The 27,453-nt window shown below is 29.9% G+C and overlaps 1 protein-coding gene across 2 annotated transcripts; it reads right to left on the minus strand.

The window, feature by feature from the left end:
• Nucleotides 1-895: 895 nt before the first annotated feature.
• On the minus strand, nt 896-24,538 carry LOC107450364 (uncharacterized). 2 transcript variants are annotated; one of them, XM_071178775.1, is made up of 6 exons: nt 24,399-24,538; nt 12,609-12,777; nt 8,797-8,939; nt 5,298-5,415; nt 3,816-3,941; nt 896-2,580 (listed from the first exon to the last, which is right to left on the minus strand). In XM_071178775.1, exons 1-6 carry the CDS (start codon nt 24,448-24,450, stop codon nt 2,310-2,312), a joined length of 879 nt encoding a protein of 292 aa, XP_071034876.1. In that variant the 5' UTR covers nt 24,451-24,538; the 3' UTR covers nt 896-2,309. The 2 variants fall into 2 exon arrangements, with proteins under 2 accessions (XP_071034876.1, XP_042901390.1); XM_043045456.2 differs by lacking the exon at nt 24,399-24,538 and adding an exon at nt 15,960-16,973.
• Between the last annotated feature and the right edge of the window lie 2,915 nt (nt 24,539-27,453).

Consider the following 27,453-nt stretch of genomic DNA (forward strand, 5'->3'; position numbering starts at 1 on the left):
AGAATTCTGACTGCAAGAAAACAAAAATATAAGAAACACATGATACTAAAAAATTTTCAGTTTTAAAATGAATTTTCGAAAACAATCTAGTTACTTATCTATTTTAATCGTTCATTAAGTAAATTAGTCAACCTATCCACATAAATGTGTAGTGTTTATGATGTGTAGTGTTAAAATATATAATGTTTATGAAAAAAATAGTTCAGAAAAGCTAACACAAAGCTCAGAACATTTTAAAATAGCTTTAGTTTAAACGGGAAGAACAAATCTGTATTTTTCGAAATAAAGTTTTCTGTCAAGAATTTTAATATATTTAAGTATGTCGTCTTCAATTTAAGATTGGAACTTTTGTCTATTCCAATAAATATTTTATTATTTTTTTAATGAAAGAATCTAATTTATAAACGTTACACATCCTGTAGAATACAGATTAAATGTTGCATTTACTAATCTTACAATAAATCACCTAAATAATTTAAATACTAATTAAAACATTGTAAGTTTAAGATTTCCTAAACTCATGGTTTGAAAAAATGTCTTGTTGCTTTTTTTTAATGAATTCGCATTTTTATAAGTTTTTTGTACAGTATACGAAAAAAAATGAACCACTCCGAATAACATTCTTTTAATTTAAGGATCGGATTTTTACGTACTAATACTTAATCGTACCGGTTGGAGGGTATATCCTCAACTTGAAATAATTTATGCATGTTAATATTAAGTAGTGCAGACGATATTTTAAGTTATATCTTTTACGATATTTTTAACAGACACGAAAACGTACTTTTTCTGAATAAAGTTACATTTTTTTCGATGGATTTGGAATTTTGCTTGTCATAGCATTTTTCCAAGCCCTTTAAAGTGAAATAAAATAATTTAAAACGAAAAGTTAAAGACATGTATGAAATCATCTATATTTACATATTTTTTATTCCTGCAATTCTAATTCTAACATACACATAAATGAAGAAAATATTTATAAAATATAAAACTGTGATTAACAAACTTATTACTTAATGTGATAGAGAGACATAAAAATTTGTACTTACTTAAAACATAAATTGATGCATAAATATTTTTCCCCTTATAATGAATACAAGTTTTTACAATAGTTATATAAATATTTTTCTTCATAATTTATTTATCTATCTTTCACTAAGGTACACAATTTGGAAACATAAATTTACACCCAATTATGTATAGTGAAAACATTTTTTCTAAGACAAAGAACAAAGTTTTAACTTCTATGAAAATTTCGAATATTTTTAATAATTAAATTTCTTCGAAAAATATCTTTAAGAATTTCCACCAATGAGAAAAAAATTGTTCTGACTGTGCGTAAGCGATTAATTTTGTAGTTCGCAATACTATGACTCAAACGTTCCCCCACGTATCTTTTTGATTTTCTTCGAAAAGAAAATTAGAACCTTCGTTTAACTTTTATAAGAATCTGATTATAATTAAATCCATGCCGTCCAGAGTTAGGCTCAAGTATTTATTCTTGCGATGTCATTTTCTGAAGCTCTGTAAAGTAAATAAAAATAGTTTTTGTGTAGCTATTTATTTTATTCAATTTTATTGCAAAAAACATTTAGTTGGATCAATATTGCCTCATGATAAACTCAGGTTTTAATACCAACCCTATTTGCTTTACTTCAATTATATACCCGCCGGCACAGACCACAGTTCTGACATAAAATATTCCCTTGGTACATAGCTACGTGGTTTAGAGCAGGGCTGTTAGGCTATCAATTGGAACATTTCGGGATTTTCTAAGCTATAAAAGGCAGCTGCGGGTTAACCTCATTTACCCCTTGATTTCCTCGTCTTTTCGATCTGGTTCAAAATCAAAGGTTACAGAGTTAAAACATCCGGAGAAAATAGCTGCTTAGCATTTATATAAATCAACTTTTTCCACATTAAAAATAAAATAAAATAATTTCAAATTTTTAGTTCTGTTTAAGTTTTTAAACATTCTTTAATATTAATACATCGCAATCATTTTAGTATGCTTAGAGATTTGAAAAATGCTAGAGTCTTTAGTCTGCTAAATTTGAAACTAATGTTAAAATTTATTATTATTATTTTTTTTTCTTAATTTGTGACGTCAGGTCTGTTTTCCCAGAATTTCAATCCATGAACTCGACACATTTTCTGATTTGAATAAATTAGAGAAATAAGCATAATAAAGCCTATCATAATTAAATAAATGAATAAAACAGAAGGCAGTGAACAATAATCCATTCAGTTTAGTGGATGAAACCAATGAAGTGGCATTGCAAATGGGATTCTGCAACTAATGGGCAATTCTAAAACATCACTGAAATCCAAAAAATTGACATGGCCCAAAGTTTAGCTGTACACCAATAGCTAAGACCTGGAGATGCCGCAGAAGTTCTACTGTCTTGTGTAGGTGGTAGGGTATAAATGATGGTCCTAGCTTTACTCACAGAACTAGTGGATGTGTCAGTGAGCTCTGCTGGTAAAGTCTCTGTAGATGGAGGAGGTGGCAGCGGAGTGGTAGTCCTCACTGATGTCAGCGGCGATGGTGGGGGAGCAGTTGGACAGTGATATGATAATCTAAATATGATAAGTTAAATTGAAGCAAAATAAGATGTAATTACATAAAATGGGTAAATAAATTTTTAAAAAAGAGAAAAAGCAAAAATAGTATAAATAAAAAATAACGGAATAAAGTTAAAGCGAAGCCAAACTGAAATAGCCCAAGTAATATCAATTAAAACACTACAATCTGTTTTGCGCCGTAATACTAAGATTTACGCTTTTTAACTTCGCTTTAACTTTATTCGCAACACAAAGTTAATTTTATTTTAATTTGGATAATGAAATAAATATTACTCTAGAATTATTTAAATAACTTCTGGAACCTTTTAAAACATTGTTGGAACTAGAGTTGTAGTTAAGTTTTTTTTTTCCTATAATTTTTTTCTTTGTAATAGAAAATACTTTAGTTTTATGCATCAAATAAAGTACAAAGTTATAATTAATACTTCGTGTAAAGGAAATTGGCTTTCTACATATGTATCTATAAACAATTAGAGATATCCAAAATTGTGATATTAAAAGCACTTCTAAATAACTAAATCAATATTAAAAGTAGAATATAGAAAAAATTGAACAAATGAAATATATTTGACAAATTTTGATGTAAAATACGTTTTATAACATCAAAACTCAATTTAAGACACTTATTTGATCAAGAACAAAATTTATAATAATTACGTGTGCTGATTATATAATAATTCTTTACTTCATTAATTTGTCTTGCATATAATTTGGAAGAATTTGAAGGTAGCAACCGGATAGTTAAATAAGTTTGTCGATAAAATTAACAGATTTTAAGGGGAATGTTATAAGATTTATGCTAAATCTTACAAAATCGTTTTGAATTGTGCTTTTTATAAGAATTTCGTATTGACTATACACTAATTACTGCAAAGAAATTTGCCAAAAATAAAATAGATAAATATATGACAGAAGTGAAATGAAATTTTTTTACTGCTTCAAAGTTCTTATACGAAATTACAATTTGTGTACACAATGAATTTATGTTAGCAATTTTTCAATCCAAATTCCAATTAATCCCACCGACAAATACAATTGTAAAAATAATATATATATCTCGTCCAAAGTTAGCATATCACTTAACTTACATTTTAACAAAATTTTAGTGCAAGTTTATTATACCAACACGAATTTCTTCGTAAATTACAAAATAATGAATATACATAAACAAAAAATAAGAATCAAAAACCTTTTTAAAATATTTTCCTAAGAGCTGAAGCTTTACTTACGGATAAAATGTGTTACTACATCTGCTTACAAGATAAGATAGGGAATGATCTAATAGAGCATGAACTTTTATGCCACAATTCCTTAACAGTGGAGCACTAACACAGCTTTTGAATTGACCATATGCACTAAAAAATTTATAAATAAGAAAACATGACATAACAAAATTTTAGAAATATGTAAGTTGAAAAAAAAATTGCTGAGGTAAATTATTAATTAACCATCAAATCATTTCGTATAAAACATGCTGGCAAAAATTACACTTGTTGATTAAAATGTTAACTATGCTCTTAAATAATTTCAATTGAAAGAAAATATTATAAGTGATTTTTTTTTCAGTTTATTATTTAAAAAATGCGAAAATTTATATTTAAGACGGTTTTTGAAGAGATTCTAAATTGTAAATCATAGATAACAAAAGGAAAATTATCTTTTTCCACATTTAATCTGGAAATAAAACTATTATATCTACTACCATTTCAATAAAATTCATTTGAATTCATGATGTACACAATTTATTTTTAATTAATGCCCTTTATGCATATTTTAATGTGGAATTAACACGCTACTAGCAGTTTAATACAATTCAGTTGAATTCATTATGTACACATTTATTTTTAATTAATGCATGTGGAATTATCATGCTACTACCATTTCAATACAATTCAACTGAATTTATAATGCACGCAATTTTTTTCTTTCTAAATACTGAACTTAATGCACATTTTTATCTGGAATTAAAATTATTACAAGCTACTACCAATTCAATTGAGTTCATAATGCAAAGTTCTTCTTATTTATTATTTTTAGTGTACGTTTTAAACAGGTATTTTAAAAATTCATGTAGCATCATTGTCATTCAAAGAATAATAAATAATAATAATCGTAATGCGTAATAAATAGTAATGCATAAGAAAAAATAGGGAGACAATGTTTTGATATATTTGAAGACAGAAAGCTGCATACTACCGAATAAAATAATGAACCAGCTAATTACCCTTATCTTAATAGAAAAGTTTTTATTTGGCCAATCATTGTTTTCAGTAATAACTTGACCAATTATTTTAATATTTTCTGTATTTCGTTATTTTTGCATTGTTTCGTATCGATTAGTGCCTGGTATAAAGTTTTTTTTCTGTAATTCTAATTTTATACCTAATATTTTAGTTCTTAATATTGGAACTTTTTTCAGTTTATACAAAAAAAACAAAAATTTAGTTTTTAAAGATCTAAAAAAGGGAATGTTTTTGAGAAATGGCAGCAGACAAAGGAAGAAAAAATCTTCTTTCAAGATAAGTATTTAAAGATTTCTGAAACATCATACGTGATATAGCTGCTTTTTCTATTGCATCTTATATACAATGCTTTATGCAATAGAAATCTAAAACATCGCTCTCTGTTTTCAATTTTTATTGTATTCGAAAAGAAAACTTTTTGTAACAGAGTCAGGGGGTGGGTTGAAATAGAAACAGAAGAGGTCATACCAGCAGATGTGAGTGTCCTCTGCTTCTCGGTTAGCTACCTGTGCCACAAGAGGTCGATAGTACCGGCCACAACTGTGGACTGAAACACGACGGAAACAGTGAGCACTTTCCAAATAATCTATGAAACAAAGAAGAAAATACATATGTTTAGTATTCAACATTTCTTCAAAATAATATGCTTATTCATCGCAACTTTGAATTTTGATATTTGAGCGGTCTTGCAGTGAACCTCCAGTCATAAAAAGGTTGCAATTTTTAATGATTTTTATTACATAAATGTTTTTATTAAATGAATTTATTTTATAAATAGTTTTAATAATAAATAATAATTAATAAATGCATGCAGTAGATCAATATCTTTTTAATATTGTCTTAAATTTTGTTAATATACAAGAGAATTTAAATTGATTTAATAAGTGTTAATCACTAATTAAAACTTTTAACTCACTAAATTGTATAAGAAAAAGCGATGAGAAAAACTGAACCAACTGAAATTCTAAGTTGACTAAAACAAAAATTTAAAAAGCAAATCAAAATCTTAAGCTAAATGAAAATCATTTGACAATTAGTGCTAGCCTCACCGAACACAGCAGCAGATCGCTGTAATTTTTTAGACCTTATAATTTTTACATTTTCATCTTTAATAACTGAACCAAAACGTTTTTTTTAAAGTTGTGAAAGAGTTTAGAAAATTAGAATCTGAGCCTGAAACCTTTTTTCAATAAACAATAATTTACAATCAATTATCAAGCGCTATTTCTCCTAATCTAATAAAACAGTGTTTCCCAAAGTGTGGTACGCGTACCCCCAGGGGTACGGGAACAGTTTATCTGGGGTACGCGTTCTTATGTGAAATATCTTGCAACAAACAAAAATTTCAAAAAATTTTATTTAAAAATAAAGCTAGCCATGTAAATTTATGATTGCGTATTTTTCTACTGGCTATATTTTGCAGAGTTAACAGTTAATAAGTTGTGGTATCAACAGCCAGTTGTGATTTTTAACTTTAGAGCAATTTTTTTATAATAAAAAATACGTTCATTTTTTTATTAGTGATACACAGCGTTACGAAAAATTTAGAAAGGGTACACAAAAGTCATAAGTTTGGGAAACACTGTAATAAAGTGATACTTTTATTTTCTACCTTTATTTTGAAAGCTGTCTAATAATACTGTATTAACAAAAGTTTGTTAGGGACAAAATATATCGCGAAAACACAAATTAAAAATTTTACGTAAAATCCAAGATGACTTCTTGATGATTCTACGATTTGTGGAGAAATTTTCGCTTAAATGGAGTTAGGATTAGATTTACAAAAACTGTAACGTGATGCAAAATCTCTCTAACATTTCTAAATTCTAGCTTATAATACTACCTGAGATCTTAAACAGTCTGTAAATTTCAACACAAATTCTATGATTTAAGATTTCTGTTCAATCAAATCCTTCACTCGCTAAAATCAACAAACAAGTTGATCAGATTAGGCAAGTTAAGTAATCCTAATGGCAACTGAAGTAAGAAAACAACCGGAAGAAGAAAGGAAACTTCCAGTCTTAATGAAGTAATTCCTTTCGAAGGGTGAACGATTTAAAATAAATGTCAAGGTCAATCTTAGAAGAATATTTTTAAAAAAAAATCAATCCAAAAATAAGAGGACGATATTATAAAATTAGTTGTTCAGATTTCAATGTTTAAAAATAAAGAGAATTGGAAGCATACTAAGAGAGAACAACTCAGTAAAATTTTGAGAGAAAAATTATTACATAATTTATTGATAATTTATTTTTTTAAGATTATAGTACCTAAATATTGAATTGGTTTTCGTAAAAATAAATAAGTTACAGCGTAATATGTTGAGCTCAACGCAGCAAACACTGTGACATGCACGAACAAATTAACTTGTGCGCTGAGTTGATTAATGGATTTGCTCCTTTCTATGAAAACATTTTAGTAAAACACTATTATTTAAACTATTTTATTGAAATAACTTGTATGAATTATATAAGAAAAATAATTAATAGTATTTTCAATATAAATTGCTGAAATTGCAACCTTTTTTTTTCAGCAAGCAAGCAAAAAGAACTTTATTGGGAACAAAAACAAACACATAAATACAAAGAATATATGTCGCCAAGAGGAAAATCCTGTCCAGGTGACAAAGAGAGGTAATACAATAAGTTTAAAATAGAAATTTAAAAAAAAAGGAAAAAAATAACAAAGGTAACATAAGAAATTCATTTGGAATGGCACAAGACTGGTATAAAAAATCAAATGCTTCCTTTAAAGTGAAAAATAGAGATCTAAATCGTCGATGTTCATCACAAATTGAAATAAAGCACGCTTAAAAGAAGAATATATTTGAATATTTTGCAACTGAAATGGTAATTTATTATATAATTTAGGTGCTAAGTAAAAAAACTGTTTTCGTGACATTTCTTTTGTAAAGTGGGTAATCTCATATATTTCAGTTGGTCTCCTTTCAGACACATTAGTTTTTAATTGGCATATTAATTTATTGTTGTGTAAGTAAAGTAAAATACGAAAAAATACATTATGGCGAAATGGTAATAGATTAATTCTTGTACATATATTGGTGGTAGTTATACTTGAATTATTTATATTTAGAGAATTAATAATCATCATAATATCAAAGTATTTAGCAGTAATATTTAGTTATTGATAGTTTTGAAACAATTAGAAATAAATATTGCCCCAGCAGCCAAAAAAATATGCTCAAAATGAAAATGATCGCAGAATTTCAGCTTGTTCTCTATCATTTTTGGCAGAAACTGCTGAAAATGGGGGGAGAACAAGCATCTCATAGACCTGGTATTGATGCATCATAGTAAGTTGTAAAATTTTATATACTTATATGGATTATAGACCACAAAACTTTAAACGCAATACACTGGAAACTATGTTTCTCTTACTTGCTGTATCTCTAACTAGTACACTTGTCCACTGATGTACTTCAAATTTTGATGCTATGTTCACAATAGTGATTACGTAAGGATTGCGTTTGGTATATTTGCACAAAGGTATTTTTTTTATTGGTTTGGCTGGTTTTGAGTAATCCACAAAAATTTAACTTGTGTAATTTTTTGATTATTTTTTTTTCAAAACACCGCCATTTTGTGAAAAATATTTATTTTTAAAAAAATCCTACATGCAATGAAAGTGCAATCATGTAATTTTAAAAAAATCAAGACGAAATAAAATTTGGATGATTTTTTTCTTCTAATAATGTCAAGTTATCGATAATTTAAAAAATAAGTTATGAACATTATATTATGAAAAAAGCTAATTTTTTAAATTTTGTATTCGTAACATGATAAAATAAAGATTAAAATAGCAAGAAAATGGAAAAAAATACATATTAAACTTATCACAACCGCTGCAAAAGTCTATAACAAATCATTTTTATATGCTTCGACTGCGTTTCTCTCATTTAAACCAACTTTGAAAAAAATTAGTATTCCAAAAAAATTTTTAGACTTACCTTTTTGATGTCGATCAGAGCTACAAATCTGATGGACTGTGTCCATTGAGTGACTAACCGCTTTGTTAAATTTTGACCGCTGGTCTTCAGTCGAGCAAGAGGACATGTATCTTCTCACACAATCCACAAAACGGCTCCACATCCTTAAAAAATTAATTATTTTATTATTAAATAATACTGTTTATAATATTAAATAATAATTCGAAATAAACGGAGTCCTAAATACAGAAACTTATATTCCAATAATTTTATAACTATTAAATCGTATCATGCAAAATCATATGAATTGCAAAAACATCGAACATTTTTATTTCGTTAGTTCAAGTTAAATGGTTAAATTTTTTTTTTAATTTTCCTAATTTTAGTCCCCATTTATTTATTTATTTTTCTTAATTTTTGCATTGAATGGGAGGAGAGTTCTATTTTCCCCATCCACAAGAAAGGAGACAAGCTGGACTGTCGCAACAACTAATGCATTAATCTTCTTAATGTAGAAGTAGAATTTAAAATCCTTTCCAATAACTTATGTCTTAGACTTCTTCCCTCTGTTATAAAAATTATAAGTAAATACTAATATGGTATTTACTTATAATTTTGATAACAAGAGGGAAATCTACCTCTTCAAGTGGGAAAATCTACAGTTGATCAGATTCATTCGTTTAGACGAAGAACAAAGGGGTAAAAAACAAAGGGATAATGATATCAATAATGTAGATTTTATAGCTGTTTGCGATATATTGACAGAAATAAGTTTTGGATGCGATGTTTAAACTAGTCCAGTCCTAACTTATCAAAATGATGTTCCATATATAATTCATAAATTAACATTTAATTCATAAGCGATCCGCATTTTTTGGGATTAACACCAAGGAGACCATTCTGCAGAGATCTGTACAATTATTAGCGTAGATGATATAGTAGGGCGAACAAAACAGGCTGTTATGGAAACGTTTTTCGCCCTTGAGAACACTGCCATTGGCAGTTAACGAACCAAAGACGAAATTTATTTCACCAAAGAAGATTACGTGCAACCCTTCAGATTTGGAAATAGTCTGAAAAGATTAAACTATTTAAGTACCTCGGTACCTTTCAATGTTTTTATTACCAAAAAAATAAAGATATTGAAACTGAAGTTAAGAGCAGTATTTTGATGGCAAATTTTAGACTGAGGAATCAATTAACGTCGAAATTTATCTCTATAAGTACAAAACTCTGATTGCTTTGTATGGTTGTGAGAGCAGAACAATCAATGAAATTGAGTAAAATAGATTGCTCATTTTTGAAAGAAAGATTCTTCGCTCAATGTTTGAAAGCCCTTAAAGAAAATATCATTTGGAGAAATTTATTTGGAGAAACCATGATATATATAATAAATATAAGCAACCTAACTTTTTAAGAGTTATTAAGTTCTTCAGGATCAAATGGCTCATGCATCTAACTTTACTATCGGAACTTGTTTCAACGGTCAGATCTAGATCCAGCCGGAAAATTGTGATATTCTTAAAGATAGAGGGTACAAGAAGTAGCGGCAAACCGAATACAATATGCCTGGACAGCGTAGCGAAGGATTTGAGAGTGTTGGGACTGAACAAGTGGAGAAACCTTGCAGTAAATCGTACTGCACTCAGATAGAGAAAGCCTTAGCCTGCACTGGGCTGTAGTGCTGATGAAGAAGAATTTTTTTTTGAGCATGAAAATAAAATGAGAGATTCAAGAAATTTTACGAAGTCTGAAATCTTTTTTTTTAAATCATATCTCCTCTATACGTAAAATAGATAAATAATTAAATCTGAATTTCACAAGCTAAAAGTTGATTTTGAGGCTGACCTCAAATATACTAACTATTAAGTTACAGAATGAGACACAAATAAGCTCATTCCTGATATATAGATTTTAGAAACTCTTTTGATTTCCTTGAATTTAACCTCCTTCATAGTGAGTCAAACTACCTGCAAGATAGGAATTGGAAATTGTTTTTACTCTCTTTGAGAAAACAGTAATAAAAAGGGCAATTTATAACTTACGTTAGAATAGAAATGTTTGCAGAAATTTTATTGTCCTTAAAAAAATAAAGTATTTTCTTATAAGAAAGTGGGTGGAATCTTCCATGTTTCCCATATAAATTTTTTTTTTTAACTGTGTTGTGGTTTTTTTTCCTGGTCCCCATTAATTGCGAGATAACTTCATTTCTTCGTAAAATTGTATCAGTAAATATACAGCATCGGTATCGATATACAGCAACACTTGTAAACCTTACATACAGGAATATGACCTAGCCTTACATGTAAGAATATAAGCCTTACATGCAGGTAAATCTAAGAAAAAAAATTTATAATAAAATAAAAACTAGTAGAAACTAGCAACTAGTGAGTTTAAATGTTATAATAATTTTTACTATCGAAAACATTTCTATCGTCTTACTACAATAAATTAAGAAGAATCGACCTGGTAGAAAAGCTATATAAATATACAGTTCTTTTTATTAATTATTTTTTTTTAAAACAGCATTTCTTTCTTTGCAAATGAGCTCATCATGCAAAACAAATTTTAAAAATTTTTCTGTGTTTGTAATATATTTGTGAATAATATTAAGAAAATAAAAAGTTGACTTCAAATTTAAAAAAAAAGGAAATAGAAAGAAAGAAAGCACGAGTAAAAGTTGATGATTTTTAACAGAACCGCTTAAGAATGTTTTATTATAAGTATGTAACTAAGAAATAAAAGTTAGCTAAAAAAAAAGATCTGAATTAATTCCTAATTTTTATTTATTTATTTGTTCCAATTAAAAACCAGGAATTACTCTCCATAGTTCGACATAGTTAAAAATATTCGACCGAAGAAGTTTTGGTGGCAGTTATGTGTTGATTACATATTTATGAATTTTAAAATCTTCAAGAAATTGCATAATTGGTTTAATATGAGACACTGAAAATTACGGGGTTTATGTGAAATTCTTTGACAAATTTATCAATTTTAAAGTAATAAAATGAAGTTAAAAATGCATCATTCTATTCGCATTGATCATAAACACATATAAAATATATAAAAATATAATTCAAAAAAGTATACATTAAATAACTTTTCGTTTTTCATAAAAAAAGCCCCTTTTAAATAGATTTTAAAACATTAGTTGTACAGCATTTGAATGAAGATATATGTTAATATTCATCGTAGTCGTGAATAATAAAAGTAAAAGGTTCATTCAGAAATGTTAGAGACATTAAACCTAGGAATATACTTAATGGGGCCGAATTTACCATCTATCAAAGTAAATCTAATGTGAGAAAATATTTAGGGATAATATGATGATGAAACATACTTTTCAACTTTTTATTGCTTAAAATCAATTTAAAAAATAAAGACTTATCACATTAGCCCTATTCGTGTGAGAGGTGGTTTTAATTTTAACTTTTTAGAGCACTCAATATTTTATATGAGATAAACAGTAAACATTACAAAAGCTAGGATTATTGTCTTTTTTATTTTGGTCCAAAACCGATATTTAAAAAATAGCAAAGAAAATTTCAGTTTATGCCTATTTGCTTCAATTGGATACCTGCATCTGACGTCATCGTAAATCGTGGAATTTGTCGATTCAGTTGCCGATCAGGTTCGAAGCAGTCGCGTGACGTCACTTACAAGTATCCAATTAAATCTGATTTAAATCAAGCACAATCACTTCACTTCTCGTGTTGCAAACACCCAATTGGCCTGACATTATAAATAAAAATATCTTTAGATGCTAATCTATAAAATTGAAAAAAATAGATATTTAATTAAATATTTCCATTGATTTAAAATTAAATTCTTACTTGCACATGGCATCAACGTCACTGAGTGTCGTAGGGAACATGTATCTGACGTCGTTCAACATAGGTTTGACGAGTTTGGTACAGCTATATATTTTCAATTCGCAATCACTGTGAGTCACTGGGATGCTGTTGTTCTGCTGAGCTTCTGCCAACGATGTAACTATAGACACTAGAAAAATTAATTATACATGTCATACATAAATTGATACATGTCTAATGAATTAGTTTATTTGAACTACCAGCGTGAATAATAAATCAACTCCACTAATTCTAATCTTAATTGAGTGGAATAAACAGAATATAACAAATTTATTCAAACCAATGGACTTGAACCTGTAGTTCGGTTGTTGTGATAGCACTTAAGTGACATTAATGGACTGCTGACTGCAGTCTGAGACCTAGAATTATACATTAGACTTATGGTATGTATTAAATATGCATTAAATTAATGGATACAAAACTGATGAATGTATTGTTTTGAATTAACAGCTTTATTTTGTAACTCATGTTTGAATTATGGATTCAAATCAATATAAATATGGCCGGATCGAGGTTAAAATAATAAATATGAAAAAGTACAAAACCGATGCTTTGAATTAACATTTATAAACCAACTCTAAAAAATAATAAACGATGTTTCCCATTAGAAGTTGTCGAATGAACCAATATACCATTTCTAAATGAACAGACATTTAATTCAAAGATGTTTTTACTGGTATAATTATACTTGAACTAGTGTTTTGTCAAAACAATGCAAACGTACATAGAATTGATTTTGGCAGGTGTAAAATTTAGGCTTGGTGGCTGAGTGGTTGCGCTTCGCGCTCCCATGCCACAGATCTGGGGTTCCATCCTCGGACCGGAGAAGGTTGACTCAGTCTTACACCCCTTTAGTAGGCTAATAAAATAATTACCAAACATGCTTGGGGAATAAACATTTGGGAAATTTAAGTTCGACTGACCACCCAACCGAAAAATCTGCTTCTACAAGGTGAAGAAAACAGGGATGGGTACAGTAGACCTTAAACCTTCCATGGACCGTCGTATCACTGAGTTAACACTAGAAAGACTGAAAATTAGTATATACCTACATTGCCCAAAAGCAGTCAAACTGACTGGATTGTGAATTCGTAAAAAAATTTGTTTAAAACTAATTTTTAATATTTTTTATATTATTTACAGTTACATAACAAGTTAATAGTAAATTTTAACAATTAAAAAAATTATATGTTGTACAAAAAGTCTCAAAATTTTAAGAAATTGAGTCATTATATACATCATTGTTTTTCTAATTGAAATTAAAACGCTGTCAAAATGACTTCCTTAGGCATTCTAGTGTTAAGTTTAGGTGTAATATTAACATTCTTTGTTTGAATAGAATTGAAAAAAAAATTTCTTTTTCGTCATTTTCTAAAATATGTGCATAAAAAACTAATTTCATTTGGAACAATCTAATAATTTGAGGATAAACAGGAAGCTTCTATGTAATATAATGTTTTTATTAGAATTTTTTTACTGTTTACGTTAATTACTTTGAAGCAGGCTTGTAGAACATAAAGGCCGGCTTCCCGGTTGAGGCCTACAAGTACTCTGTTTGCAGCCAGCAAAGGCAAAATTGAAAGTAAAATTTACATTCCACTCCGACTGAATGCGATATTTTTAGCAATAATTTTAATTATTTTATTCATGCCTTATCCAACCCCTTAATAATGGACAACGCATGATGGATGGAACCTTTAAAATGTTTCATTTTCAATATAAATACTTGTCTCAACATTTTTTGATCTTCAAAGCCGGATAAAGAGGTTCAACCGGCTCTGTTACGTAACAATCCCTGCCTTTTTGTTTAAGCGTGAGTGGCAAGCACACTTAAAAAACGGTATTTGTTTATATTTGGTACATTTATGGTTTGGCTATCAGCTCGGTTAACAAACTTTGCTTCGTCACAAAAGAGAAGGATCATGCGTTGTCAATTACTCGCTTAAAACAGACAGAAAATACAGTCAAACCTCGATATCTCGAACTTGAAGGGAGAAGAGAAAAAATTCGAGATACCGAAAATTCGAATGATAGAAAATTGCATGTTATCGATGGTAGAATAAAGAAAAATGCTCTTTACATAACTTATTTACTATATATTCCATATTTATTCTAAAAACACTTTTTACACTTTCATTTAAAAATAAGATTCAAATGTTGTTTGCTTTAGAGATGAGTAAGAAAGTTTGTCTATAACACTTTCTAAGTGGACTGTAGCTTTAAATGTCTCCTCTGACATATTCTGCCTCTCAATAAATCTTCTTACAATGTCCACAGTCTTACAGTTACAGTGTGAATTGGTTTTTTATTCTTAAAATTTTTTATTTTTTTTGGAATATTTTTTTATTTTCAGAAAAAAAATCGACACTATTTATGGAAAAAAATTCAAGTTATCGAGGGATTAGGAAAAAAATTCGTAAAATCAAGTTTTTTGTAGCATTGAATGTATAGGAAATTTGAAGGAATTTTTCTTTCCTTTGAGATATCGAAAAATTCGTGAAATCGAGGTTCGAGTTAGCGAGGTTCGACTGTATAAAGAAGTTCAGAATACTCCCTTGTTAAATGCATTAATAACATTAATTATTTTGTTTTTCAGTATACTAACACTATTTGTTGTTTTCTCTCATTGTTTTTGGCACGAGACAAAATTAGTTGACTTAATAAAGCTTGCAGCAAAGCTGAAATTGCACTCCTGCTTTAAAAGAAAATACTATTGTAAAAATTTCAACAAAAAATTATTTATTAATTATTAATATTTGTTAATTATTTATTTATTATTAATAAGCTTATTTAATATACTAAAAGAATACATAAAAAACTTTTTTTATTTATGTTAATTGTTTTTGCATACTTTATGGACAATGTTCTCAAAAAATAATTTATCACATTATATTTTTAAAAAAATATTAAAGATTTAAGTTGAGTTAAGAATTTTACAGTGATGTACACCTTCAGATGAAATTAACATATCTCCTATTTGTTGAAATTAAATCATGTTTAATATAAATCTATTTTAAAAAGCCGTGTTTGTTTTAAAATGATTTGAGTATGAAAGCTTCCCCTCTAAAATAATAAAGAAATACGGATAAACTGAATGCAAACATACTCATATAAATAGCATAATTAATTAGCATACTCTATGTAAATAACAATATAATGATATATTTTATTTTCAAATAATAATATTTAAAATATTCTAAAAATAGGATTATTTTAATTCACAATTATTATAATTAATAAATTGTTTTACGTTGATTGATAAAAGAAAATTATTCCAAGCTTAATTTGAAATTTGATTGATAAAAAGCCTACCTTCAAGGAATATGATGAATTGCCACCACCAAAATTTCATTTCATTTCTCTTTTGATGCATTGAGTAACTGAAAAAAAATCTTTTTGATTTCATGTGAGATTGTTTACATATATCTCTTTCATATTTGGAGATTATTTACTCAATTTTTTCTTGAAAAAATGTCTCTCGCAATTCTAAGAATTCCACGTCTATTTGTAAGGTTTCTGTCTACAGCATTGTTAGTTTTTTTCCCCTATAACTTTAGTTTAGAAAAAATGGCATCAGTGGAGGTGTTCAGTAAGTCTTTTCTTTTTAATCACACTTGTATTTCAAGTTAAACTGTCATTTAACGCATTAAACAATTTCAACTGAAATTCGTAGACATGGTACACCACATACACCAAACAGTTCTTGAAAATGGCTTCTCTTTTCGCTTTAAAATTCTAAATTCTATCAAGACTTCAATTCAAAAGACTTCATTCCAAAACAAAACAGTCACCTTATTAATTTAGTTACGTTAGGTTACTTGCAGTATCGAAAAAATAGGACAACAGTGTATCCAATCATTAGTAAGAGACATCATTTGCTAAAGAGAACAAACGGAACATCGGCCACTCGCTCCAGAGGAAACGTTCGACAACCAGCAACGCCTTTGCAAGAATCTGTTGCAAACACATGTAGACAGCGTGCAGTTAGGCACTCTACCTGCCTTCAGGAAGGTGTTGGTTCGGGATGAACGCCCCCGCAGTCCAGAGATCATCGAACATAATTTCTAGCCGGAAACTGGGGATTCGGACACACAGCCTCCAAACAAGGCTGGATACTGAAAAAGCTTCCGCAATAAGCAGCGGTCTGTAGTTCCTACTAGTCAGCGACGATCGTTAACATCTGACATTTTATAAGCAACAACTGCGATGGAAATATTCGATTTGTTTCTTGCGAAAATTGCGAAATTTGACACTTGACCATCGACGCTTTTTTATGACAATACTGTTGCATCACTGCTACCGAGGACAAATACAATCGCTGTTGGTATTTTTGTTTGCGCGGAACTGAAGGGCATTATGGTAATGCAGTACAGCCTAATAATAAAGACAAGAGGAAATATAAATTTAGATGCAGGAAACAATTTGTAATGAAATTTATTAGGCAAAATGTACAAATATAACTATTATATGCTAACTATTAAGAATGCATGCAAATATCTTTGTTTAGCATTCGAATTTTTTCGAATACTTACTTGTCAAACATGCTCATCTAATGATTAAAGAAAAGGTATATTTTAAGAAATAAAAAAAGAAGAAGAAAAGAAAATCATTATAGTCAACATTTTAAAAAAAAATTGTAAAATTAATGATTTTTAAAGTCCAACATCTGCAGTTACATCCATTTTTAAAGTCCAACATCTGCACATGTAGCAGGGCGACATACTTCACGCATACCGAATATTTATGAATTTTTGATTATTTATGTCAAAGTCACATCTTTCGGATAATTGTTTAAACTCTTTTCTCCGATTCTTGAGAAAGGTTCTCGGAAGCCAGATTTCAGGGCAAATGCTAATAATTATCCCATTTACTCAAGATCCTAAAATATAGTTTTTAAGGTAAATTTTTAACTCTAAATAATTGTTTCTCAATTCAAAAGGTATATGCTATGGGTTTCATGTAAATAAAGTTTGTAAATAAGGTCCTAAAATATAGTTTTAAAGGGGAATATTTAACTCGAAATAATTGTTTCTGAATTCAAAAGGTATATGCTATGGGTTTCTAATAAATGAAGTTTCTAAATAAGGTCCTAAAATATAGTTTTTAAGGTGAATTTTTAACTCTGAATAATTGTTTCTGAATTCAAAAAGTATATGCTATGGGATTCTACTACGCATTTAATTCCGAAACCTAACTTCTAATTAGGTCCTGGTTGAATCCATTGAATCTATTATTTCAAGGTAAATGAACACAATTTTGCTATATACCAGGAGTCTCCACCCCCTACTCGCTCCGCTCTTCAATCCTCGTAATTGCCTCATTCCTCATTTTTCTCCCTTAAATGTAAATATTTTCAGCAAAAACGCAAACATTTCGTTTTCAAAATATACAATTATTGTAGTTTTATGTAAGAGCAGTTTTCAGTATGATAATCGTAACGAAATAGGCGATTACGTAGATTTGAAAAGAAACATCTCTACTTGGAAAAAAAAATTTCACTCATGACTCAATGAGAAGAAATAAATGAGATGTAATCTTACTCGTTGATGAAACTTAAAACAATTCAAATAATGAGCTGTTTTTATTACATCTTTAAAAATTTCGCTAAGAATCTTCCGATTTGTATTCAAACAAAACAGTTAAATAACCATAAATAAGATGGTAATCAAACTGTTAACTGTGAGAAAAACCGTTTATTTTTATCGCACCAACTAAGCTTACGTAATGAAGCCACTTAATTCCTTCGAACTGCGTAATTTTTCTATTTTTGTCCATTTAAATTTATTTTTTACGGTTTTGAAGCCACGCTACTTGTAACTAGTTTTAGAAAAAACGTATAGTTTTGTATTCACGGTTTTATAGCCATAATACACTGGTTATCATAAATTAAGGAAAATTCACAAAAATCGCGATAACTCAAGAAATTACACATGGAATTTTATGAAACTTACCCACAATATACAACACATAGTAAGGNTAGCCATAATAGTTGTAAACGGTTTCAAAACCATAAAAGTACAAAATGTTCTTGACCGTAAACCTTTAAAAAACCTTTTTGTGTAGCAAATAAAAGTTTTGTCAGATGGAAGTTGGTCGCTTTGGTTAAAAATATGAAAGTCGTGATTTTTGTTATATCATACTTATCATTATTATAAATGTGTTTTAGCTTGATCATATCTTCCATATCTGCTAATTAAATTAGCTAATGATTGAAATATAAATTAGTTAAAGATTGTAAATTAGATTTGTACAAGTGGTTTATTGAAGAAAAAATGAAGGGATTCACTATTCAGGAGCGAATTTTAAAATAAAATTTATCTAATCCAAACAACTTTTTTTTTAAATCTTCTTTTCATAAATACTCTTTTGCAAAAGAAAAAAAAGGAAAAGAAAAGAAAACCAAATATTTATAAAATCAGTAAAGCATTATTATGCGTAGAGCATTAATCCGTTGCAGTACAGATTGTATTATTAACAAAAGTTGTATAAGTTTATTGATGAAATTATATTAAAAAAAACAGCAATACCAATATAATCTAAATATTTTGATGATCGGAAGTAACTCCGACCTAAACTTCTTCGGATAATCAAAGTCTCACTATATTTACTCATAACTTTTATTTTCTTGGATTTCAAACTTTCACATATTTAAACTCTATCCATATTTCCTATAATTAGTTAGTATCTATTTGGGAAGGAATTTAAAACTAATATGGAACTCGATGGAGATCGACTTACTCCAATAATTTCCCAGTCTTTTCAATAATTGCAAACCTGTAAAAACTCAAAAAAAAATTGCATAATTCAGAAACAAATATGGGTTTAAATTCATTTCCTTCGTTTATTTTTTAACTCATTTTAATGAAATAATGTATGTAATCTGAAATTTGAATTGGGGACATCTCTCCGCATCATCATCTGCGTAATCAAAAACTTCAGAAATCATCTACGTTTTGTTTTAGAAAAATACATAAATCCTACTGTAGAGATCTTCGTCTGGAAACATCAAGTTTCAACAAGCCAACGAATAAAAACTATTTTCATTTTTGATAAAATTTCAATGTAGGGCTTGCAAAATTGTTAAGGCATATAATCGAAAATTAATATAAATTTCGTAATTAAATATAATCCTTAACACTAGATTGCCTAAGGAAGTCATTTTGACTGCTTTTTAATTTCAATTAGAAAAACAATGATGTATATAGTGACACAATTTCTCAGAATTTTGTGACTTTTTGTACAACATATAATTTTTTTATTGTTAATATTAACTAATAACTTGTTATATAACTGTAAATAATATAAAAAATATTAAAAATTAATTGAGAAAAAAAAATTTTACGCATTCACAATCCAGTGATTTTGACTGCTTTTGGGCAATATAGGTATATACTAATTTTCAGTCTTTCTAGTGTTAAGCATCATAAAAAATTGATGATATTCTCAAGACTGGTCAACAATTAGCCGTCTGGAATGCAACAGAGGCACAGGATCGCGATTTGCCACGTTTTCTGGACGATGCCCCAAGGTGACTGCGTTTAAAATGTACTGATTATTGGTTGTTAAAAATTTGTTGAGTAAAGACAATTTATTTGCAAGAAACTTATAAAAAAATAATAAGCTAGCAAAAACAATGATGCTTCACTTTGCACCACTTTGAAAGTGTCTCTACGCTATTCTGTTTGAAATGTTTACTCTCTGTAAGACATCCACAGTTAACTGAAAAATAGCTCCTATTACCTTTTCCGGTGCAATATAGCCAGTCTGACAACTCTAATTCGATGAATCTAGAAATGTAAAACTAATTGCTTTTATGCGTTTAGCAACCTTTATTCTTTAAACAACAAAGAGCTGAAGCTTTACTTAAACTGTACTGCCTAAGATCGCACTATCCTACCTGACCAAAATTTTCAATCGAAATTTTCTGTGCTTAAGTTATGCTAAGACATTTTGCACAGCTTTTAACAAATCAATTGAAAAATGCATGAAGTCAACAATTTATAAAGTGTATCGATACCTTTATCGGAAACATTTTATTAAGACATGCTATTATATTTTTGATCCTCTGCAGAGGGGATGGCACCCCCGCTTCGGCAGCCCGGCGACCTGCACGCGAAGTCAAGCACTTTAAGGTAGAACAGTTTATTAACGAGGACTAATACCGCACATCCTCGGTCCCTAAGCAGACTGATCCAAGTGGTCACCCACCCGCACACTGACCGCAGACAGTGATGCTTCTGAGAACCGTGTCTTAACGAGCAGTCCACTGCACATTAGAGTTAGGCGAATAGTGATTATCAATAGGAAATAAATCTTTAGAGGGTATTTCCAAAAGTTAAAAAAAAAATACCAAATTGTTATAGATGCCAATGGTGCTTAATTAATTTTTATGATAGGTACTATTGTTATTGTGGTAATTGGTGTAGTTTTAATATGCACCAAATATACTAATATAGGTTCAATATATTACATTAGCATATTTGGTACCCATTAAAACTGCATCAATATTGCAGTGTACAACATAGCATATAACAATATTGCATTGATCAGCTGCATTGAACTGTTTTGTCCCACAACTGATCGTAAAGACCATAGAGTTGACATACTACGTAGTTGACATGTGAAGACACTGATCCCAGCAGAACACCGAAGTCAAGTATCACTGGCTGCGGTCAGTAAGCAGATGGGTGACCACTTTGATCAGCGTGCATAAGGACCGAGGATGCGTAGTATCGGTCTTCGTTAAATCGTAAAGTGCTCGACTTCGGCAAGCAGGTCGTCGGGCTACCAAAGCGGAGGAGTCATCCCCACTGCAGAAACTCAAAATTGTGATGTCATGTTTTCGGATCATCCTCGGGGATGTTTCCCAGATCACCTACGATAGCCCATTGTGCAGCTCTAGTGTGACATAAATAAAGTACCTAGCTACCTACCATCTTTCTTTCTCTATCACGGCTACTATGGTTTTTATAGTTTTTGTTTCCAACCTTTAATTTTTCCTTTATCGTTGTGCAGCAGTGGAATGATCGTAAAGATACGGTTCCCAGTAGAACACCGAAGTCAAGCATCACTGGCTGCGGTCAATAAGCGGGTGGGTGTCCACTTTGATCAGCCTGAGAAGGGTGTGGTATTGGTCCTCGTTAAACTGTTCTACCGTAAAGGGCTCGACTTCGCGTGCAAATCGTTGGGCTACCAAAGCAGGGGAGTCATCCCATCTGCAGTGGATCAAAATTGCGATGGCATGTCTTCGGATATGTTTCCGGGATGTTTCCCAGATCGTCGCCACTAGCCCATTCTGTAGCTCTAGAGCGACGTAAATTAAGTACCTACCTACCATTTTTCGTTGACAATTTTACGTTTTATACTTCAAGTCACTTTGTTTTCTTCTCATTTACGTTTAGCAAGTCTTGAAAATGGGCGCCCATTTATGAGCGTTTGAAACAAATCAACTGTTGCAATTTATTTATTTTTCAGCTCAGTAGAACACCGAAGTTAAGTGTCACTGGCTGCAGTCAGTAACCGAGTGGGAAGCCACTTTGATCAGCCGGCGTAGGGACCGAGGGTGAGCGGTATCGGTTTTCGTTAAACTGTTCTACCGTTAAGAGCTCGACTTCGTGCGCAGGTCGTTGGGCTATCAAAGTAGGGGAGCCATACTTTCAGCAGAGGATCAAAATTCCGATGGCATGTATTCGGATCATCCTGAGGGATGTTTCGCAGACTATCGCTAATAGCCCATTGTGCAGCTCTACTGCGACGTTAATAAAATCGACCTACCTATATTTTTGAAGCGAATTAAATTTTTAATAAAGTAATATTACTGTGTTTCATTATATAAAATCATCAAGATTATTATTTAGCATAAATAGCATTTTATATGATAAGAAAAAAAATTTTGAGTGTTTATTATGCCTGAATTTAAGAATCTGTCTTACATTTAAAATTAAAAATATATGCACAGTTTACACTTTTTCGTTTTTCCAAAATAGGGTGGTATGTATTAGGGTTCCCATACTCCTCCCCCCCTTAAAATTAAGCTCTGAGTACAGCAATAAAATCCTTTTCATCTAGAAATAACTTACTCCCCATTCTCATTTGGAGGATATGATTTTCAGATCAGTGAAAGTGATACGGCAAAAATATACTCCACTTACTCTCGCTTATACTTTTATTAAATCACAATAGATTTTTACGTTCTACTTAACGTCGTTCTGAAATCGAAAAATCATATTTTATTTTGACATGCAATGCAGGGCATTATGGGTTCAACCGAAAACGTTTTCCAAAATGAACACGCGATTTCCGAAAGTCACGAGACCCAAGCCCTTTATTAAAAGCTTCCTGTAAATATTTTTCTTTTTTATATCGCAAATATATCCCAAGTACAGCTACATACAAATCCTCTTGGTCCGATTGAATTCAAAAGCTTCTGATAACGGAATCCCAAGGTTCAATTCCTCAAAGAACGAGTTTCGAGATTAATGCTGTAAAACTTTAGGCAACAAAAGCTAGAGTACGTGTTATTTTTAGAATGAGCTTAGCATGTATTATTGAAAAGAAAAGAATGTTTAGGACTGTAGAGATTAAACTAAAAACTTATTTTATAAAAGATATGTTCTAATTTCGTTCGTTCCACACAATACCTGCCATTATGCTTTTTATAGAAAACGAACTGGAACTGGAAAACTTAATTGAAAAATAGAACAGCTGAAAACAGTTGGTCAAAAACAATTTAATTTTATCTTCTAGAGCAGGGGTTTCCAACTTACATGAGGCCGGGGGCCACAATTAAAAACACAAATCAAATGGCGGGCCGCAACTTTTTCAATATTTTATGTAGCACTCTTTTATGTTTGAAGGAACATTAAATATTACTGTCAGAGCTTTATCAAGTTGTACAAAACAAAAGTATTGAATTACAAATTAAAATAGGAAGTAGATTTTTAAAAATATTTAATTGTTATTAATAATATTTTTAAAAATATTAAGTAAATAATAAAAATTCGGGCTACGATAACTTTCAAGTGCGCACCTATTTATTAAACAATTAATGTGCAACAGATATCTAATTGTATTAAAATTTACATAGTAGCACACAAAATATTCAATGAGAAAATTGAGGTTTGTCTGCTGCAACCACCTGAGAATAGATATTTGCATTTTAAATTTACAAATGTGTGTTTAAATATTTTCGTACAAAATGAGTGGTTTCTAAAAGTTAAATCAGAGAATTTCTTCGTGAAAATTTCTGATACGCACATGCTAAACTATATTCACAAAATAAGAAAAAAATGAAATAAAAAAGATCAACATACACGATTATTTTTGTATTTGAATAAATATTTTCTTGGATGCAAAACCTGAAAAATAAATTTCTTCGCACCGTTGGTATTTTAAATTTCACAGAAACGAAGAAATTAGGTTTTTATTAACGAGAAAAGTATTTTAAACCCATATAAATTTCTTACGAAAATTGTCGGCAAAAGAATGACAACTAATATATTTTAGGTCGCGGGCTACAAAAAAAGGCTTCGCGGGCCGGATGCGGTCCCCGGGCCGCCAGTTGGAAACCCCTGCTCTAGAGACTCAGCGTTCAATATATGGGACAACCATTAGTATAATTTTATCACTAAAAAAATAATTTTTTTTTCTGTTTGTATGCTTTTACAAAGCGTTTATATGTGTAAAAAAATATAATTGGATTTACTATTATTGATCGGAGTTTTTAATTATAATGAAAAGTTGGATACCTACAAGTGATGTAGCGCGTGCATATCAATTCTGATTGCCTGTTAAAACGTGGCATTTGTTTATGTTAGCAACTGTTCTTTCAATTCTATAATCTATATTCTTTTATTATTTATTTCTTACTTAACACAAAGACAGGCATGGAACAAAACCATGAAGAACATGAAGTTGTTGTTGTTGTTAATTTATGTCGCACTAGAGCTGCACAATGGGCTATTGGCGACGGTCTGGGAAACATCCCGGAGGATGATCCGAAGACATGCCATTACAATTTTGATCCTCTGCGGATGGCACCCCCGCTTCGGTAGCCCGACGACCTGCGCGCGAAGTCGAGCACTTTACGGTAGCACAGTTTAACGAGGACCAATACCGCACACCCTCGGTCCCTACGCAGATGAAGAACATGAACAAACTAATTATGCATCGTAAGTTACCAGATACACAAAACAAGAACAATCCCGGTTACAATAGAATACATAAATAAATAATAAATTTAAGTCAAGTAAAAGACGCCGACAAGAAATTTACAAATTCGACATGTTATACGGCATTGTGCTTAGCTAACTTCACGTTAATTAACATTTTAACTTATGTGGAGAAAATCTTTTCGAAATGATCAGCTCACGCTGAGCTCATAGGTCACGTGTCTGTGCAGTAGTAATCCTCTTCTTCTCGAGTTGCAAGTAATCAATTGTGAGAAAGGTAAGAAAGCTTATTCAAGTAACCTTTAGAACAATTTTATGACACATAAATATCATATTATTTGAATCGGGTGGATTTAAAATCTAAAGATGCTTATACAAATATCCTACAATATAAATAAAAAATTCTAAAAACTTAAATTTATTATTTATTTATGTAATGATTAAAAATAATTTAAAAAAACTTTAAATAAATTTAATAAATCGAAATTTATTTTAAAGTATTTTTTTTTATATTTATAAGTTTCTTTCTTCTAAGCTACGTCAATCAAGGTGGCCACTTTCCGAAAAAATTTAGAAAAACTAGTAAAAAAAGTTCGAGGAAACAAAATATTTTTAACTAATTACCAATTAACAAAAATAATTACAAATTAAATATCTGTATTGCGAATGACCAACTGAATTCCTAAAATTGACGTGAAATTAAAACATATAAAATTCACGATAACCTCAAAAAACAGTAGTCACCACTTTTTAAATTTTCAAACTTTGACCACAATGTTGATATCTCAGCAAAAATCACACGTTCTGCTATTGTTTATAGCTCAAGAGGTAGAAGTATTTCGTTTCATTTATTAAATTTTTTATTACGTTTTCTTTTTAACTTAATATAATCGAGGGTTAATTTGATGTTATGATTTTCGTCGCACAATAGATTCACTGATAAGCTAGTACACAGAGATTAACAGACGAAAAATTAATAACTATAACGCAAATTAAATTCTTTGATTAAATACCGATTGCTCGTCGTCAGTGATTGAAAACCTGACGTTTTCAAAATTCCATTTTTCAGGAACTATTCAACCGAATTTGCTCAAATTTTGTATTTCACCATGTAAAATTGCATTCTTTAAAAAAATTTATGCCTTTCAATTCAAATTTTTTCGACTATTATTAAACAAAATAGTAAAAAAATAATAAATATTAACAACAACAAAAAATTTTTTTTGCAAGGTATTATCTTTGAATACATGAATTTTATAATTGTATGCAATTTTTTTAAACCCGCTTAAAAGTTTTCGAGATATAGCGAAATACGCAAAAAGTAAAATAAACATTAAGGGGTCAACTTTAAACCGTTCTCCTGGCCAAACTGTTGAGACCATATTTTCCAGATAGCACAGCTATAATATAACATACCACCTATATTTTGGGGGTCAGAAATCCGAACCCGTCGAAAAAAGGGTATGTTTGTTCGGAGAAAGTCTAAATTTCGTAACTAAAAATATCGTCTGCACTAATTAATTAGCATACTTGACCCCCTCGAACTATTAAGATTGAGTCCTAAAACATGAAGATCCGATCATTAGATTAAAAGGTCTGTTTTTGTTCCCGAACTCCACGATAGATTATGCGAGCTTGAGAAAAAAAACGGATGTAGACTTAGTTTGAAATGCGGGTTTAAAAAAAATGGATATAGCTTAAAATATGAGTTAATAAAACTAGATATAACCAAATATGCGCCTTTTCAATGGTTAAAAAACAAATCCAAATTTTTAATCCGGTCATACCCATTTTCTAGAACGCACCTTTTGATCTATATACATATATTCCATTTTACAAACACACATAACAAGCCATATATTTTTTATAAACGCATAATTTGAGCTATGACCAAAATAAAAATCCATAAAAGAATTGTCATAGGAGAATAACCACTATCCAATTTATGTTTTTTTTTAAAGAAATAATAATAATATTTGTACTCTTTTTATACAAAAATAATTATTGAAATTAGAGAATTAAAAGGAAGCCATACCACAAGGGAAACTTTTCTTGGTCAATTCTCCTTTACCACAAAAACTAATTTGAAGTAAAGAGAATGTGAGTTTTGACAAACCTAGAGTAAGCGATAAAATTTCAAATACTGAAAAGAAATTTTAAAAATATTAAAATGACATTAAATTACAAGAAGATAACTAAGGATTGCGTGATGGAAAGTTCTCCTCCAATAATTTGTTTGCATTTTGATATTTTCAAAAAAGAATTTTTTTTTTCTTCAGCAATTGAAGTTTTATAGCTAGATTTGCCTGAACCCATTTTTCCTTTCTTTTTAATTAGTAATGGAGGTGAAAGAAATTTTGCGTCGAAAACTTTCTCTCGTGGTATGGCGTCTTCTTAAAAGAATTTGATTTAATTCTACAATTTACGTTTCATTAATTTCCATCATCCACGACAAATTAATTGTCGATGGCTTATACTGAAAGCCGATGCTGTATTGCAATCCTAGTGATCTTGCAAATCCTAGTTTGTTTACAAAACGTAATTGGGTATAATATAGCCTACGTCACAGGTTGTGTTGTTCCTACTAAATTTAACCCATGAACAATATTAAGCTATAATTTTCCTTCAAGCCACAA

This window comes from Parasteatoda tepidariorum, chromosome 3 (assembly GCF_043381705.1).
Source record: "Parasteatoda tepidariorum isolate YZ-2023 chromosome 3, CAS_Ptep_4.0, whole genome shotgun sequence".
Taxonomy (NCBI): domain Eukaryota; kingdom Metazoa; phylum Arthropoda; class Arachnida; order Araneae; family Theridiidae; genus Parasteatoda; species Parasteatoda tepidariorum.

What these genes read in the sequence shown, in the direction of transcription:
- LOC107450364 (XM_043045456.2), bottom strand. Translation starts at nt 16,053, where the DNA reads ATGAAATCAAAAAGATTTTTTTTCAGTTACTCAATGCATCAAAAGAGA. An exon ending in GACGTTGATGCCATGTGCAA is followed by an intron (nt 8,940 to 12,608) that starts GTAAGAATTTAA and finishes TAATTTTTTAAG; the next exon opens with GATGTGGAGCCGTTTTGTGG. An exon ending in GAGGACACTCACATCTGCTG is followed by an intron (nt 3,942 to 5,297) that starts GTATGACCTCTT and finishes TAAATTTTTTAG; the next exon opens with TGCATATGGTCAATTCAAAA.